This window comes from Callospermophilus lateralis, chromosome 5, assembly GCF_048772815.1.
Source record: "Callospermophilus lateralis isolate mCalLat2 chromosome 5, mCalLat2.hap1, whole genome shotgun sequence".
Classification (NCBI taxonomy): domain Eukaryota; kingdom Metazoa; phylum Chordata; class Mammalia; order Rodentia; family Sciuridae; genus Callospermophilus; species Callospermophilus lateralis.
In genome coordinates, this window is record NC_135309.1 from 49189840 (window position 1) to 49209367 (window position 19528).

Sequence of the window (19528 nt, forward strand, 5' to 3'; positions counted from 1 at the left end):
TATTTACTGAGTTCTGACCATATGCCAGGCAGTGTGCTCATAGACATTATATTACTCAATCCTCACAATAAAGCTACAACATTAGCATTATTATAAACCACTTTTATGTAAGAGGCAATTGAACCCAAAAAGTTAAAAATAAAACAATCATACATTTAATAATAAATAAGTAAAATTTCTGAATAAATATGTAACTTTTGATATTTAGGGGCCACAGCGATATTAATATTAATATCTTTTTAAATAAAAAGAAATACAATAAAAATGTAGTATACTGAGTCAGAACTAACTGTATATTTTCTTTGTGGCTTATAGAAGTATTTATTAAAAAGGCTTAACTCAATATGGAATATTTATTCAACAATAATTCGTGAAAATGTAGCAGCTTTGCAAGATGACTATTTGGCTCTGTAAGTATCTTTTTAAGCAGTGATAATTGAATACAATTATTCATATTAATAAATGGGTTTCCAGATTCATAAAATATCATCTTAATAACTATTATTCATTGGGAGAGCTTGTACATTATTTGATTGGTGGGCTATATGTGTCCTTATAGGGAATAATAGCTTGGAATAATAACTTTTTAAATTTTTTTTTCTTTTTTTATGACACAGTTTTCATTCCTACAATATCCCTGTGACAAATGTATTATATCCAATTATATATTATAAAACCTATCCAGGGAAGTTAAGAAACTTTTTCAGAGACATCCAGTTATTGGGTGACATTCCTAGGTAAAACTAAATAAATAACTATTTCTTATCAGTGATATGAAGATTGCAACCTCATTCTTTTCATTCCATTTTTTAAAAAAGCCAAGAACAAAGAATAACCACTGAGGTTTTGAACAGATTAAAGCATCAGACTTTGAACACTTAGCTATTGTTTTTTGTGATAAAATTAATTTAAAATTTTTTTTAGTTATTTGTGACAATAGAGTCGATTTTAACATATGTGTACAAACATGGAGTATATCTTATTCTAATGAGGATACCTTGGGTCTTAATTTGTCTGCAAAGTATATGTGTGCACACACAGGAGTATATAACTATTTTCTCAAAGTTAGGCTACTGGTTGAAACCAGAGAAGAGTCATGCTAAACAAACTACCCTATGCCAGCAAGTCAGAGAACATGGGAAGGCCACAGCGGGAAAAGTGCCCTCTGTATTATTGTTAACAGGAATTCTATCATGATGCAAATGTAATGAGTTCAGTTGACAGTAATACATAGTGGTCACTAGTATATGAGCATGTTTGAGTATTGCAAATGATTTTTCCCAAGGGGAGTAAGCACATCATGATGGTCTGGGAAGGAGGCAAAAGGCAACCTGGGGCTGTGGTACCTCGGCACACCCCATGACCCAAGGCTTGTGTGTGTGGACAGGCCTTTCTGGATTTAGGGAGGGAATTCCTAGCCACCAAAGTACAGGCATTATAGCTACAACTTCTAGTCAGCATCAGGCGCAACTCAATTAAAGACCAAAAAAGAAATTCAAAATATACAAGATTGATTATTCCCTCAGTTGTACTCTTTGAGAGGCTAGAAATCTTAGCTCTAGGGTATGTAACTGGAAGGACATAGGACTGAATACATGAGAAGGTGGAAGAAGGTGAGAACTGCCTAAGATAGAATGGGCAGGCAAATTGTGTGAATGAACAGAATGGCCAAATGTGCTCCATCAGGCAGCACATATGTTAACCAGACATATTCTTGGCTCTCCTAAATTAGACTGAAGCGGCTTACTTTTTGTAGCATCCTGGGCCGGTTCTTTTCTTCAAGCAACCTTGGGGAGTGACTGCATTTCCTCAGAATTCCATCTTTTTGCAGCCAGCTTGGGGTTGGTATGGGTAAGGAGAGGGAGTAAGTTATGTAAATTAATGCCCAGAACTCTCCCTCAGATGATCTCCACCCTTGGACATTCCACTTTTGCTTATCAGAAGGTCAGGCTAGGCTGGGTTGAAACTATAGGGTGGAGCAACAGCGTTTGGCTTTTGCATTTTCTGGAAATTTACAGCCAGTTTGGCTTCTTTTACCCAGACCCCAAACTTGGAGAGGGTAGGAAGACACACTGCAAGGGATTGCTTACCTGGATTTATTGTTGCTTTTCACTCTATTATTTTGGAAATTATTTTGCTTTGAATCACAATGTGTATCCTTGCTCAGCTATAAAAATAAATCAAACCAAACCAACACCTCTGTTCTTTTCCTGTACATGCACACAATAGCCAGGAGGAATAAGGGAAGAAACAGATACTTAAGCAAGGGAAAGCAAACTGCAGAAGGAGCAAAATAAACTATTTTCTTTCTTTTTTCTTGCAGAGAAATCCTTATTTTTAAGTGTATTAGATCAGATACTATAAAGACTTTTTTTTTAATCCATAAGGCAATTACTGTCAAAGGGAGGAAAAGTAAATTGACAACAGATGTGGAGTGTGTGTACACCCATGTGTGTTTGAGGGAGATGAAAGATGGCAGTAATTTATTTCTAACTTTCAAAAAATACTAGTCTTAGGAGCTTTTTTAGTGCCTGAGAGCCTCTCAGCAAAAGTTTCTCTGAATCTTAAATCCATTTGTCATCCACAAAAGCTATTTTTTAAAAACAGACCTGATGTTATTGAAAGGAAGCTTTAAAGTGCTCATCCTTTCATGAAGCACTCACTCTTGGAAGAAAATGAAGGTGATAATGTGAAATGAAATGCTTTTCTTTGACTTTTTCCTTCAAGAATATCACTGGAAAAAGTTTTTGGAGCTGCATGTTGGTTGGGTCTTGAAGACTGTCTCCAGCTGTCAAGAGAACTCTTCAGAAAATGGATGAACCATCCAGAGAACGAGTATGAGAGACACTGTAATTTCCCTTGTTTGTGTCATATTTTAGAACCGATGTCTGTATCTTTTGGATGTTCTCACAGTGGCAGTGATCATTTTGTTTTCACTTGGTTAATCTCTCTGTCTAATTTCTTTTCAAATATCCTTTTAAAAAACAATCGTCTATATTGAATGAAATAGTGATTATCAGGGGTAGAGATTTGGAGGAAATGAGATGTAGATCCAAGTATACAAAGGTGCACATCCATAGAATGAAAATGTATAGAAATATAATGTAAACCACGACTAATATAATGAGTGATATTGTATTAATTTTGGTATTTTTGCTAAAAGAGTAAATTATAGGTTCTTGCCACAAAAAAAAATGTCTTTGCACAACAATAGAAGATTCAAATTCTTAGGTAAATTGTCACCCACGACCTCTCATTGCTGGTGCATTCTTTCCATAAACATTTAACATAAGAATTCTCTCCGCTTCTTGTTTTGAGTCTTATTGGGTTGTTCTTTGTGACTGTTTATTCATGTTAGGTCTATGAACTTATCAGAGCATCTCCCCCCCAACCCCCACCACCCTCTAAATTTGAAGTCTCACTGAAAGCTGAGACTACATTTTTGTAGGAGGAATATGACAATGAGTTAGAAGACCAAATTGCTTTTATCCACCTACATCATACTATTCATTTACTTCTCTCTGAAAACTCACTTTTTAAGCTAATTAGATGATCTTTTCTATGGCATGAATGCAAATGACAGTTCCTGCATTACTTTTCTATATCTCTACTTTTGATTTTTATGTCTGGGGTTTCAAATATTTTTTTCTACTTCTAAATATGTGACAACCTGAATAACTTAACTGCTGTGAGAAATATCATTGCATGTTATACCTTACAGAATACCTTATCCAATTAAAAATGTGATTTTATGTTATGGCATTGCCTTGGGAAGTGATAAAGAATGGGACTTTTTGTTAAATGTCTACATTAATACAACAAAGGAGGAGGAAAGGATCCAACTTGCTTATGCAATGAGCTGCAGTAAAGACCCATGGATACTTAACAGGTGATTGTGGTCAACTTATTTTGAAAGTTCCTGGTGGAGGGATTCAATTTATATACCAAAGGGAGAAAAACAGAAATGTGCTAAAGATTTAAAAAGAAACCTGTTTATGAATTGCTAACTTAAAACCATGGGATTTTAATTCAATTTATTTGACTCTATATTGAATTTTTAAAAATTTTTTTTTTTTTGCAAATGCACTCTTGAAGATATATGGAGTATGCCATCACTACATATCCATTCACTTTTAATGAAACAAATGTAATGGAAGCTGTGGCAGCATCTGAAGTTGGCCGGTACATAGCAAAGGATTTCTTAATCAACAATTGGCAAGCTGTGATTGAAAGGTAAGAAGGAAGCTGAGATCTCTCTTCTATTTAGGTCACTGACCTGGGCCAGCTTTTGACTGGCATTGACACAGGAGTCTTTTGCACTGCCTTTGCAATGGTTTAGAAAAGCAATAATCTTTCCTGCATTTTGTCTCACCACAAATGGGTAGCCATTACTTACCTTCAATTTTGAGTTTCTGTATGAAAATGGTTTGCACAGGATATTTATCTACTTGGTTTCCCTATCACACCCATGAAGAAGTTTGTCTTAAAGAGATGCAGATTTGAGCAGATCATGTTTTGGTATGTGCATACATGATTCATTCATTTATTTCGTGACTATTTCATCACACTATCTTTAAGAAATAATGCTCAGCTGGGTGCAATGGAACATGCCTGAAATCCCAGCGGCTCGGGAGACTGAAGCAGGAGGATAGTGAGTTCAAAGCCACAGCCTCAGCAACTTAGTGAGGCCCTAAACAACTTAGTGAGACGCTGTCTCTAAATGAAATGTTAAAAAGGGCTTGGGATGTGGTCCGGTGGGTAAGTAGCCTTGGGTTCAATCCCCAGTACCAAAAAGAAAAGAAAGAATGTTCATTACTATGTTGACCTGGATGTTGCTAATGTCTTTAATTTTTTGTCAGATTTCTTTTACATAGCTGAATTCTGTATTCTTGAGCTCTTTAAATTTCTTACTTAAGATTCAATTTGCTTGCTTCCTAGCATCTCTGTTGGGTAAAATATATATAAACATGTAAGACTCAAGACAGTACACCTTCCACGACTGGTTTTTCTAAAACATTACTTAACCATTCATTCTGAAAAACCCAGAATTAATCTGTCCTACCTGTTATTTAGATTAAGCAGCTACAAAGCAGCCAAAAGTCAAGATCCAAGCACATGAAAAGTTGTAAGATACCTTTTCTAAATAAGTTTATCTCTTTAAAACAAATATTTATAATATAAATATTTAAGAATATGATTCTTTTATGCAGCAAAATAATAGAATGTTTTCTTTTTGTAAATATTCATTGAACACCTTTACAACACCAAAAAGGTGGTTTTGATTCAGAAATTTTAAATGTTCAGATGAGAATTTATCTATACTGTACCACTTCTCTGGTTCATAATGGAACATACATATTATACCCATATAATAAGAATATTGTCCTTTTCTCCTATTTTAGGTTATCTGTTATTGTTGGTTATTTGCTTTAGATGGTCATTTAGAGGTGAATTTTGCCTTCAAGTTCTGCTTGGGTCATTAAAGACCATCCCCTCCTTCCTTAGCCTTAACTCCCAGGAGGAATTTGAAAGTTGAGTTTGAATTCAGAATTATGTGCAAAGGTACTCTGATTGCATGAAGTTTCAGAGATTTGAGCCTCATGGGCTGTTTGTTAGTCTCTGTTCTCTCTCCTTGGAGCTTTTGACAAAACCCTCTGTCCCCATGCTCACCTAGGTCTAATGGGCCTGGCTTTTCTGGTCTATGAAGCCACCTGTCCTTTTGTTGTGTTGGTCAGCTTGCTCTCAGTCATTCTCTTTAGCTACCATCCTTGACTCTTCTTCCAGAATCCCCTGCTGACCTCTTTGGTAGCAATTTTGGAATTAAAATGTTAGGCAAACAGCTCATTTAAGAAGTATGTCATGGTTTGCTTGAGGACCTGAGTTGTAATCACCACAAACTGTCACACTCTCCATTCCTTCTGAAGCACTATTGGGGCCCCGAGGAAGACACAGGGTACAGTTACTTCCCAGGCTTACTCTTTAGTAGTGCCTGGCACTCAGCATCCTCATAGGATGTACTGGAGTGGCTCAAAGTGAAGTGGTGCTGGTCAACCCCAGGAGTTGTCCACACACAGAGAAGGAAGCCTGAGTCCCAACCAGAAACTTCCAAATTTAGCAATGTTTCAGAATCACCTGGAGTGGCTAATAAGCATGAAGATGCCCAAGTCTATCTAACCTTTTCAAATCAGAATCTTCTAGAACAGTATAGAAAATCTGTATCTTTCACTGGCTTCCCAGGTGATTCTAGTTTTGTTTAACATGAGACCAGTAGATGCTGTATTTAAAATTACATGAGGCTGCATTGCCCCAATATGAGACCATTAGCAAACATATGGAAATTTACATTAACTGAAAGTAAATAAAATTTAAAAGTCAATTCCTCAATCACACTATCCCTGTTTTAAGAGTTTAGTGTGCTTAGAGGACAGCACAGATACAAAGGACATTTCCATTATTGTGGAGAGGTTAATTGGACAGCATTGATCTCAGGGGGAAACAGTCACTCCATTTATTATTCTTTCTTCTTATACCATACACAGCACATGTGCAAATTGAAACTTCAAAACAGTTTTATAGAATCCTGACATAAAAAATGTATGGTGCCACCTGAAACACACATCTGGACTTTGCTGCTCTCTCTCTCTCATCTATGATAATGCATTCCTCATATTGGCCTCTTTAGCCCATAGACGTCACTAGACGAGAAAATAAATGATAAGGGCATGCTTCTAATTTTTTAAAAAAATTCTTATTTATTTTCTTTATTGAAAATTAGAGGACAATCAGCCCATTCATTAGACAAACATATTGTACAAATGTTAACCATAAGAGAGAAACTGAGTGCCAGGCACATGCAAGGTTTTTTTTGCAACTTTTCCTATAAATTTAAAACTATTCTGAAATGAAATTTAAAAAAAATTAGAAGATGCACTGTACATGTGCTCTATTGAAAAGGTGTTAAAGATGGCAAAAATTGCTTTTAATTTAAGTGACTTTAGGTATGTTTTAATTTTTATTCCTCAAAAGAATTTAGAGAACAGAAAAATGTTGGCAATATTCTAGTGAGGCTTAAATTCTACTCTCTGAAAAGTTAATTATCTGTCAATTTATTTAAATGACCCATGTAACTATTAAATAAGAGCATATTAGTAATTCCTTTCTTAAACTCCAAATGAGTCTTATCATTATCTCCAAGAAGTTCCTAGATTATAAATGCATGGACTTTTAACTATGGCTTGAATATTTCTATTGTTTACTCAAGAAAACACCACACTAATATAATAGATGCCATATTTATGGCAAATTAATCTTTGTTCACTCCTTTTGAACATTCTACTACAAAATTTCTTTCAGATTCAAACAAGTTTGCTTTCTATATTGAATACATTTATTTTCTGTGTTTAGATTATATACAGTAGTTTTGTTCAATTTTGCTGATGATTTTATTTAGAATAGACAGTGATATTTTATGAATGATTAAAATAATATTTTAATTTAATAATTAAAAATATTATATATCTTTAAAATGGCACAGGAATGTTTACTTCTTTGTACATCAGAATATTTAATTATCACTTTATGAACTGTTATATTTGACATGAGTATTAACATGTCACCAATCTTTATGTAAAGATGAAGATAGAATAAAAAGCATAAGTTAAAAAAGATTATGCCAAATGAAACTTTATATTAACTGTGCAAAAAGTATGCTGGATTTTCTAAAATGTTCAGATCACTTAAGGTTTCTCAAGTGTGTTCCACTGAATGTTATTCATGGAAAACACTGATATGTCTTCTGTGAACAAGGTAGAAATGGCCCAAGCTGTTTCAAAATTGTCAGTTTTAACCCTGCCTTTTGTAAACCTATAAGGTATGTTAACATTGTAAAGTCTTGAAAAGCCCTGCAAAAAGAAATGTGGAGTTTTCCATGCATTTTGACTACTTAGCCTCTTACAGGTACAGTCTTTCTGAACATAAGCTTGGGATATGTGTTAGTCAGCTTTTTGTTGCTGTGACCAAAATAACTGCCAAGAACAACTTAGAGAAGAAAGGGTTTATTTGGGGTCATGGTTTCAGAGGTTCATTCCATGGTCAGTGAGCTCCATTGCTGTGGTCCTGAGGTGAAACAGAACATCATGGTGGAAGGATATAGTGGAGGAAAGCTGTTCATTTCATAGCAGCCAAGAAACATAGAGGGAGGAAGAGGCTAGAGAGAAGATGAACTTGTCTAGGGCATACTCACAGTGACCTATTTCCTTCAACTAGATCCCATCCCCCAATCATTTATTCAGCCACATGATGAGATCAGAGCCCTCATAAGCCAATTATTGCCTAAAAGCCCTACGTCTGAACACATGAGGGAGTACATTCCAGATCCAAACCATAATAGGATACTCTATTGTCAACAAAATGTTGACAATAGATCCCATGCCAGTAGATCCCATGCTCCAGAAGGACAGATGAGAGAGACATTTTTTTCTAGTTCTTTCATCCAGAACTGGAACTGTAACATGTATTTATTTTTTGTGTACTAGTTGACATTTAAGCGTTGGTTTCCTCCTCTGTAAAATGACAGATGTTGTATCAGACAAATTCTAAGGTTCTTTCCAGTAACAAAATATCTTAGTTTTTTTAAAAATTTTTTTATGTCAAGATACAGTCTAAGCACTTATGGGGAGGTAAAGTGATATGTACATAGGTCTGATGAATGCTGTGAAAGAGAGATCTCAAAGGCTTTCAAGAGGAAGTGGGGAGTAGATTGTGATTGGAACAGGTGGTTTGGGAAAAACACTCCTTCTATATGAGGACCTGACACCAGGAAATGTCTGGAGGCAAGACTAGGAGGCTTATTTGGATCTGGTCACAAAAACTGATCTGCTGGAGCTTAGAGCACTGGAAAAGGGAAGATGGGATTGAGGAGATAAGTTTGGGGGTAAGAGGTTGAACATGTTGTAACAGGGTTTCAATATCTGCCACAGAATTTGATTTTGTGTGTTCTTCACTGGTGATCTCTCATTTCTAACTTGTGTCTGTGAGGCACACACTGGTTGTGCTTAATGCCAATAGTGTGTTAAAGCTATTAGGGCAATTGCAGAATGGGGGGACGGTTGTGGGAAGATCTACAAAGAACACTATAGCAAAATGGTGGTTTATTCCTCTAGTGTCTCTTCATTGTTTTTCTTGTCCCTTTATTTACTGTGATTTTAGTTTTTTCTGTCTACCCACTATTCCATTAAAGACATAATATGTCATAGAGTTAAGAACACAAAATGTAGAATCAGGTCAATCATAGGTTGAGAAGAATGCTAATGTGTGACCTTAAACAATTTTTTAAAATCTAAGCTTCAGTTTTTTTTATTCCTAACATGGGGATAATAACAATAATCATGTTTAAGATAGTTTATGAATATGCTACTTAAAGTACTCAGCACACAATAAGTGCTTAAAGTTCATTATTATTAATATTATCTTACTAGATTGTATATCTGTTTTATTATGAGTCCCTATGTCAGTCAGTTTCTCTTTCTCAATATCGTCATTTTCTACTTTATGACATTGATAACATCCTTTAGCCCTGTTGGAATGCCATGATTAGGATGAAAAAAATGTTTATACTTGCAATAATTGCAGTTTTCACAACCACCCATAAAACAATTCTCAATTAATTTTACAGGCAATTAATTAACCAAGACTCAAAAATTTTTAATGGGTGATGGGTTTGGTCCTGGCTGTAGGATCTGGAATTAGGATTAGCATGACCAGAGGGCTTTTCACCACTCTCGTATGGTGATATCCTTCTGGGATCCTGTGCTTAGGGATGCAGACATGATGGGCATGGGGTGGGGGACTGGTCGGCACATCTAAATGCAAAAACAAACATCATCTCAGGATGTCTGGCTTTGGTCCTGGTGGGCATGGAGTGGTCAACACTGGTTTTAAGTACATCCTCCCTGTCTCAAGCAGTCGTGGCACATGTTTCACCATGACCTGTAGGCAGTTCGTGGACGTTGTCTCCTAGAGCAAAGTCATGAATGTTGAGCACCCTGGCAACAGCAGTCCATAGACTTTCTCCTCCCCTCAGCAGGGTCTAGCATTCTTCCCAGGAAATCTAATCCAGATAAATATGTTCAACATTTGATTCAGTAAGATAACTTGATTCTTGTGGGCCTGGAGTGGTCAACTGCTCCCACTCCCATGTACAGGGCATTACACCTGTAGCTGGGGGGATTTACTTAATTGTTGGATCAACGATGAAATTTTGAAAAGATACCTTTTAGGTTATAGAAAGTCAATAGGTAACAGCTATGGATGGATCCTATGAAAGAACTTGAACAAGAGTAAAACAATAATATTTTTGTGACTCTTTTATTGTATGTGATAAAAGTGGTATTCATGCCCTTGCCATCCTTGTTAAGTGGGCTTCACGGCTGATAGGAAAACCCTAGCTTTACTTGAATACAGAATTCAATCAATTTCACACCTAACTGGTCCAAAATGAATCCTTCCTTCCTCTTCCCTAAACATGATTTCTCCTACTGCTGTTATGTTGCCTAAGTCCTAAGCTTGAAAGTGTGGATTCATTTTCTCTTCTGCTCTGTTGTATTTCATGATGGGAAAAGGGTTGAAAAGGTTGCAGAGGAGCAAAAACAAACTGAAATGTTATCAGAATGCAGTGCCCAAGCCTATGGCCAGGCCCTGGATTAGACCTCAATGCTTCTCTGCTGACCTGGTGACCATGCTCTCTGTAAGCAATCAGACCTGGCTAGGGACAGGGGGGAGAACTATGAGAAATGGGAGAGGCTGAAAGTCAACCATACTAGAGTGCCAAATCACTGTACCCACACTAAAATTGAATATTAGTTACCATTTTCTTTTTACGAAGGATAAATGGTTAACTATAGACATACATTGGCTCTTCATGTTAATTATAATAAATTGGAATTCTGAAGTATAAACTATTGGTAATGCATATGTTTTTGATTAATAATAATGAAAGAAAATGCATTTTCAAGAGTGGTAAATCATGTCTTTCTCAAAAACGACTCCTGAGATTGAGGAGATCAGGAAAGAATGGAGTTGTTTGGGACCCTGGTAGGCCATGCACACACACTATCTCATTCAATCTGCTAAAGCCTACATCTAACTCTATGTTCCAATTTTTACACTCTGTAATTTGATAAAGGTGATTTCAAACCCAGCTCCATCGCTTGGGGTCACCTTTCTCCTGTTTTGGCAGAAAATCACACATTTAACATAGTAGACAGTTTTCTTCTGTTTTATGTTTGTCTTTAAGATTGAAGCTTGATTTTTTTGAAACTCAAATTTCTTATGCTTTGGGTTTTTTTCTACTTGTCTTTTTAAAATGGAGCACAAAGAGATATTTGCCGTTTCTCCATAGACACAGGTTTGTTTGCTTTGTCCTCTCTTTGCTCCAGTAGCCATAGCTTGACACACTTGGGACCCTAAAAACCAAAAGTTCAATTTTCTCTTATATTTGTACATATGCAAATTAACTTTTACAATTTTTAATTTCAAGTAGGCATTTTGAACTAAATCAATTGCATGTATTAATTATCAAGGCAATGAAACCATTTCTTTTTCAGTCCATTAAAATAATCCTATTTTAATTTAATTTTCTCTCTTTCTTTTAATGCATCCAAAAGTCCTTAATTTACATTTTTAGCTACAGCAACACTTTGGACAGGTATGTATCTGCTCTTTTTCCATAGCAACAGCTTTTTTTTTTTTTTCAGATTATTCTTGTTAGATATTCAAGGACACTGACTGAAGGGCATTTTTTAATTACCATGCCTATTGGAGGTTGCCATGGGACTGAGTTTTCAGTGATCATCAACATTCTGAGAGTATCTGAAGATAGGAATCCTCTCTCCAAAAACATAACTAATACAACATTTTTAATACAGTGAAGGGTACTTTAGTCAGTGGTTCTGAAACTGACCCTATGCCAACTATTGCTTTTTAAGGGACATAATTTATGTTTATTTACTGCCTTATACATTTTCTTAATTTGAGACATGGAACATGTATTCTAACTACCTCATTAAAAAATAAGCACAGATGTTGCTTTTAAAAGAGCTTTTAGTACTTAAATAAAACTTCAGGGCTGGGGATGTGGCTCAAGCGGTAGCGCGTTCGCCTGGCATGCATGCGGCCCGGGTTCGATCCTTAGCACCACATACAAACAAAGATGTTGTGTTCGCTGAAAACTGAAAAATAAATATTGAAATTCTCTCTCTCTCTCTCTCTCTCTCTCTATCTATCTATCTATATTTAAAATAAATAAATAAAAAAACTTCAAAAACTGTTACACAACTCAGTATTTATAAATGTCTTTAGTGCTAATAAAACATCTTTCTATACAACAGATTTTCTATTAAAAGATGAAATTGAACTTCATTCCTGCTTTTGCCTGGATTCGGGAGATAGCAATTAATAAGGGTTGTACATTTAGTATTTATCTGCTGCACAAAACACAGCTTTATTTTGCAAAATAATTTTGACCCCTGAATCACATTTTTACTGTTTTGTAGGTATGGAACACAATCACTGGTTACTCTAATGTACGTAATTGGAAGAACCATAAGTACAGATCTACAGATTATGGAGGTAAGCACCTTAAACATTGAAAAACATATGATAATTTGGAAAGCTCTTATGATACTATTTGGATTTGCTAAAATTAAAAATAACATGCTTACCTAAATTATTATACTCTATATTTCCATTGGTGGTATTATCACTGTAAAGGAAGTGGTTTTTAGTTATCCTTCTGAAATGGACATGTCTGTCCATGGAGGGTTGGACTTCATTCTTGCTCACCTGAACTGCTACAGTGGACTGGCCTGGGCTCCCTCTCCCAGGCTGCTCTTCCCCTCATGCCTTCCTTTACATTGCTGCCAGTCATTTATCTATTCTTTGTGGTTCTTCATAGCTTTTAGAATAAACTTTAAAAATATTTTAATTAGTACATGATGCCCTTCATCATCTGGCCTCTGCTTTACTCTCTGGCTTCACTTTTGCTTATATTACCACTGAGTATGAGAAAGCAAGAGAGACTAACAAATACCTCACATACTTTCCCTCAAGTATACATAGTGCTTACAGATTTTATTAGGTTATCATTTTTTTATGTTTTCTAGATTTCAGAAACATTGTACCTTCTGTTTCTGATATCTTCCCCATCTCTGCTTTGGTTGGATAATTCCTAATTGCCCTTTAAGATCCTGCTCCAACCACATATTCTAGAATTTTGTACCGAATAGATTTATACCCGGTTTTCCTCTATGCCCCCAAATCATCCTATGAGTGTCTTTATCATAATGCTTACCACATTATCCTGAAATTAGTGTGTGAATATGATGACCATATGAGGTTTTCATAAGTTCCTCAAGGACTGAGATAATATCAACCGTATTTGTATTCTTGAAGCCTAACACAGGGCTTTCCATATCTTGTATTTGCTTTCCTCTGGGCTGCAGTTCTTCTTACACAAGCTTTCTTCATGTGGAAGCTCCAACTTACATGACTTTTTGCACTCTCAGTTGCAGAAAAAGTGATCCTTTCTTACCCACCTTCAGGTTTCTGCCCTGAAAAAAGGACTTTGATTTGTCTTAGCACTAATCATTGTGTGTAGCTGTGGAGGGATAGAGCCTAGGATACTACGATTGGTCCAGTCTCATGTATCCAAACTTGGAGCTAGACCAGCTCAAACTCCAGGCACTGGAAATGGTAGAGGTATAGTTCTGGAAGGAAAAAAAAAAGAATACTATAATCAGAAAGTAAAATGAGAAGGGAAAGCAAATGTCTACAAAAGGACACCACACACACACACACACACACACACACAGAGAGAGAGAGAGAGATACAAATAAAACCTTCACACATCCAGTTGCATAGGCAAAATTAGATTTCTCATACTGAAAGTTGGGAAAAACATGGAACAATTGGAACTCCTTTGACTGGCCGGGGGGTGGCAATGTAACATGGTACAATCACTTAGGAAAACAGGCAGTTTTTAAATGTTAATCAGACACATATGACATAACAATTCCAATTCTAGATTTCTGCTTGAGAAAATGAAAACCTTTGTCTATAGAAAGATTTATACATGAATGATCATAGCAGCTTTATTCACATTGGCCCCAAACTGGAAGTCATCTAAATGTCTACAACGGGTGAATTGTAATGTAACCACACAGTGGAACAGTACAAATACAAAAGGAATGAATTTGTGTAGAAATACGGATGAATCTTAAGTTGATTATGTTGAATACAAGAATCCAGTTGCATTCTAGGAAAATTTAAAGGGACAAAAAAGGCAGATCAATGGCTTCCTGGGACAGAAGGAGGGATGAACTGTAAAACACAAGAGGGAATTCTTTTTATTTTTCATGGCGCTGGAGATTGAACCCAGGGCCTTGTGCATGAGAGGCAAGCACTCTCAATGGAGCTATTTCCCTAGCCCAAGAGGGATCCAATGAGACAATTTAGCCAAAAGATGAATTAACTGTCAAAATATTGTTTTGAGTGATGAAAATGAGTACTGTTTCTTGATTGAAGCCGTGGTTTCAAAGGTCATGGCTCAAACTCATTGAACTATACAGCATACTGGTCAGCTTATTGTTCTCAAATTATATTCCAAAAAATAAAAAACTGATTAAATTAAACATCATGGTCTGAAACTATATTAATATGTACATGAAGATGCTGTGTAAACAAGAAAGGAAACTCAACTCTCCCCAAGCAAGTAAACAAAAAAAAATGTGTAGGACCTCAAGGCCTAATATTTGATCCTAAGTAAAAAAGAGAGAGAGGGAGGGAGGGAGAGAGAGAGAGAGAGAGAGAGAGAGAGAGAGAGAGAGAGAGAGAAAGAAAGAGAAACAGTCTATTATGCAGTAATCATGAGGAATTCCTGAAGGAATTATCTTTGTTTGGGGTTTGGCTGGCTTGAGGCTGAACTGTCAGAACTTGATGTATCAGGGAGTCCCCACATGGGAGGGAGGAAGGCTCACCCAGAACATGCTGGGAATGAAGGTTCCAGGATCAAGACTGAGATTTTGTTTGTATATTCCAATGCATATTAGTTCATCTTTGGCTTTACAGAAACCAGTAAATTTGTGGTGTTGTTTAATAAAGGAATGAATAAAGTTGGTATAAATTTAACAATCCTTGACCTTCCAAGGATTGGGAAAATGCACAAAAATTTATTTAGCAGTAGTTATTATTGCAATTCTGAAAATTAGTTATGATGGATATCCTTGTCAAAGTATTAGTGTCCAACAGTCCTACTAGAACATATTAGTCAGTTCACATGATAATAACTAAATAATTACTAAAAAGGAAAGTGAAAAAGAAGTCATCTGATTCCCTTGTTCCTACTCACCCACACAGCTTCCATACACCCTCACACTTCTGGCCTGGTCTTAATGTTCCTCTCTTAATGCTCCACGCAAGAAGCCTGGCGTTACACATGCTCTTAAGCACATATGGAATCCATCTATGGTCCTGCAGGTCCCCAACCCTCCCAACACTGCAATAGCCCAATCATCAGCATGCCACCTGTGGTGTGGAGCTGTGGACATGTGGCTCCCACTTCCTGGCAGGTGTGGGCAGGGAAGGAAAGAGTGAAAAGCTAGTTCCTAGATCCTTAATCTGCTTTCCACTAGAACTTTTTCATACACAGTAATTAAACTTGATAACCTGATTACTACTCAATCTCAAATGCATCAAGGTTTAAGTGGGTTTTATGAGCAGGTATGGGTACACTATCATCTTATGGTAATATGTGTTCTGAGTTCTAACTCCCTGACACAGAAATAGACTTTCAGAATATCACATTCTGTTGTGGTCTGACTTATTTATAATATTGTGGCATATATTATACTATCCAGTAACTAAGTTCTAGGCCTGATCCAATGAGACAACTTAGCCAAAAGATGAGTTAACTGTCAAAATATTGTTCTTAAATTTTTTTAAACTAATAAATAAAATTACACATATTTATAGAGTAACTCTTTAATGTTTTAATGTATGTAATGTAATGTTCAAATCAGGGCATACCTATCTTCCTCCTCCTTATCTACTCCATTATTATTTATTTTTTAAAAAATATATACATATTTTTAGTTGTAGGTGAACACAATACCTTTATTTTATTTTTATGTGGTGCTGAGGATTGAACTCAGCATTCATGTGTGCCAGGCGAGTGCTCTACCACTGAGTCCCAGCCCCAGCCCCCTTATCTACTCCATTTCTCTGTGATTAAAACATCATCTAGCTTCATTCTTCTCTGTGTGCTTTTCCATTTTCCCGGTATTATTTACTGATATGATTGACCTTTCTCCAATGCATGTTCTTAGCACTATTGTCAAAGTTCAGTTGGCTATAAATGTGTGTGGGTTTACTTCTAGTCTCTCTATTCTGTTCCACTGGTTGATATGTCTGTTTTCCTTTTTCAATAGTTTTTTAGTTGTAAATAAACACACTATCTTTATTTTATTTATTTATTTTTATGTGGTGCTGAGGATCAAACCCTGTGTCTCACACATGCTAGGCAAGCGCTCTACCATTGAACCACAACCTCAGCCCCGATATATCTGTTTTTATATCAATACCGTACTGTTTTAGTTACTATAACTTTACTAATATATTTTGAAATTAGGTTGTGCAATCAATGCCTCTTGCTTTTTTTAAAAAACTCAAAAGATTGTTTTGGCTATTCAGGTGTGTGTGTGTATGGTCCTATACAAATTTTAGAATTGTTTTTCTGGTTCTGTGAAGAATATCATTGGTATTTTCATAAGATTATGTTGGATCTGTAGATTGCTTTGAGGAATATGGACATTTTACCCAATATTTATTCTTCCAGGCTGTGAACGTTGGAAGTCTTTCCATTTCCTTTGTGCCCTCTTCATTTTCTTTCATCCGTGTTTTCTAGTTTTCATTGTAAGGTTCTTTCACCTCTTTGACTAAATTTATTTTAGTTATTTGGTAGCTACCAGAAATAAGGTTGTTTTTCTGCTTTTCTTTTTCCCCAAATAATTTACTATTTATGTTTAGAAATGCTATTGAATTTTGTTTTTTTGGTTTTATATCTTGCAACTTCACTGAATGTTTTTTATTAGTTCTAATATTTTTTGGATGGATATTCGGTATTTTCTATATGTATAATCATGCCATCTGCAAACTGATAATTTGACTAAAATATTAGAAAATAAAAAATAAAATTTGTGCTATACGCCCATTTTGAACTTTGGAAATTTTACAATTTCCTTTGAGATACAAAAGAGTCTCACTGTATCTCTGTCCACAAAACTTCTATAACATTCAGTAAATATTTATGGAGGCTTAGGATGTGCTTTGGGAATAGACAAAGTTCTGTTTTGTGAACCTTCTAATCTGCATTTGACTTTTCTGGGTAAGCATGGCCTTCATCACATTTGTCTCAGTCACCAGTCTCCCCAGGGACACATTATCTAGGTATACACATTCCTGCTTATTCCTACTCTCATTACCCTTTTGCAGAATCATGTTGCCATTTGGTATGTGCTTTGTTTTATATTGTGTAAGTGAAAAGTTAGACTGCACTGATTGGCTTGTCTCTCTGTCCTTCCAGCTGCAGCAGTTTTTCAGTAACATGTTGGAGGAGCACCAGAGGATCACAGTTCATGCCAAATTACAGACAATAAAGAATGAAAATCTGAAAAACAAAAAGCGAAGTGCCAGGATAGCTCAGTGGCTTCGTAAAAACACATAGTTCGTGGCGACTCTTAAGGATGCCTCTCACATATAATCTTATTTGATCACAGTTTTGATTTCCAATACTTTGTGAGTTTGGAAAATCAAATGTTATTTGTATTTTGGTCACACCCACTACTCAAGAGTCCTGTTCCTCCTATGTTGTCATGTTTGGCTCCAAGGCTCAGTGAATGCGGAGGATTCTGTGAACCCTGCTGTATTTCTGGGGAAAGTTTTACTTCATGTTGGGCAATAAACCCACAGAATTTACTTTAAATGCCTTGTAAAAACAAATTTACCTAAGAAAGTCTTGCTTATTGTGTTGTGAAAGCCAATGGAATATTAAATCATTGGCATTAATGAAGAGCACATTCTTTTCTGAGGGAAATACAGATTTGCAATACCCTAGGGTTTATTTAGTCCAACATTGAAAGAATAATGAGAACATAATATGACAGTGTAAAAAAACAGAAACCAGAAAAATCATATTAACTGGAGGACAGAGAAGCCAGAGAAAAACAAGTTTGAAAAAGGAAGAGCAGACATTTTTTACAAGCCATGCTAAGTGCCCTGAGGACAAGAAATGAGCCTGCTCCTGCCCATTTCTCCCTCCCACAGTACTAAGTACCTTAACCCACACTTTGCCAGTACTGAACTTTATGATGTCACAAAAAGACAAGTAATTGTAAGATCCATGAAGTGCTCTTAGGATTCCCCTTGTGGTGGCCACAGGAGAGAAAGGCCCTGCCCTGCAGCTCTTGCATGTCACTTGCCTGTGGGACCAATACTCCATCAGCCAAAGCTTGTGAGTGAAAATAATGATATCAGAAGACAGTGGCAGTCTTCAAATCTGAAGGGAAACCTTCAAATGAAGAGAAATAGGACTAAAAGTGAAACCAGAGCATAGTTCTTAGTTTTGCACTCAGGGGAATAAGTCTGAAATGTGGTTTTATTTGGCCACATTGAATGTGGACCAACTGAAACATTTTTATCATTCTCGTGTGAAATTAGCTTAGTTTTGTTGCACCTGATTAAAGATATGACAACTAAGCCAAAACATTCCCATTCTAGACTTTGTTTGTATACAATTTAATCCCTGTTTTTTTTTTCCTTTACACTTTACGTTTTTGTAAAACGGGGGCTAAAAACCTACAAGATCTCCTATCTACCTCAGAGAAGTCTTTAACAATGTTATATAAACTCAAGGCAATGTGATCTAAGGCTTTTCCCCCTATTTCTTATGTAAGTTAAGATAGCCACAAACTACGATGGAGTACCAAAGTTCACTTTTGATTTGCTTCACCAGAGGATGTTCCCTTAGCACTGATGGGAGACTGTGGACTTCAGCATGTGGACAAACCAAAGCATAGTCTCCTCAGACCTGACCATGGGTCAGAGGTCAGAGAGGTTTTCTTTAAAGCCAGCCTTGTAAATTTTAAGCAATAAAATATCTCCATGACTTCAAATTGTTATACGTAAGAAGTTTTTGTTTTTTCTGAAACATTCATTGTATATTTCCATATTTCCTCTGATAATCAATCTCACTTTTCAGTAACCTTATCTTCACATTTCCTCTCAACTGCTTTTCTTCCCCCCCCCCTCTTTCTCTCCATTTCTACTCCTTCATTTCCTTTCTCATGCTCCCCTATGGACCTTTCTCACCCTTCCAGGAATCTCTGCCTTCTGTCTGCATGGTTATCTTCTCTCTCCTTGTTTTCCATGTTACCCTGCTCTGGGCCTGCCCGGTGAACTTGGGAGCTGACACCTGAGG

General features: G+C 36.3%; 1 protein-coding gene across 2 annotated transcripts in view; it reads left to right on the forward strand.

The window, feature by feature from the left end:
- The window catches only part of Lvrn (laeverin), a 74658-nt gene extending 55435 nt beyond the window's left edge, over positions 1 to 19223 (forward strand). Inside the window, exons 15-20 of one of the 2 annotated variants that reach the window (XM_076856664.1) lie at positions 316 to 410; positions 2728 to 2835; positions 3722 to 3889; positions 4096 to 4233; positions 12552 to 12627; positions 17636 to 19223. In XM_076856664.1, the coding sequence (XP_076712779.1) occupies positions 316 to 410; positions 2728 to 2835; positions 3722 to 3889; positions 4096 to 4233; positions 12552 to 12627; positions 17636 to 17776 (726 nt within the window). In that variant the 3' untranslated portion in view covers positions 17777 to 19223. Of the gene's footprint in view, positions 1 to 315; positions 411 to 2727; positions 2850 to 3721; positions 3890 to 4095; positions 4234 to 12551; positions 12628 to 17635 lie in introns of those variants that run through there. The other variant, XM_076856665.1, reaches the window with a different exon arrangement.
- The last annotated feature ends 305 nt before the right edge of the window (positions 19224 to 19528 follow it).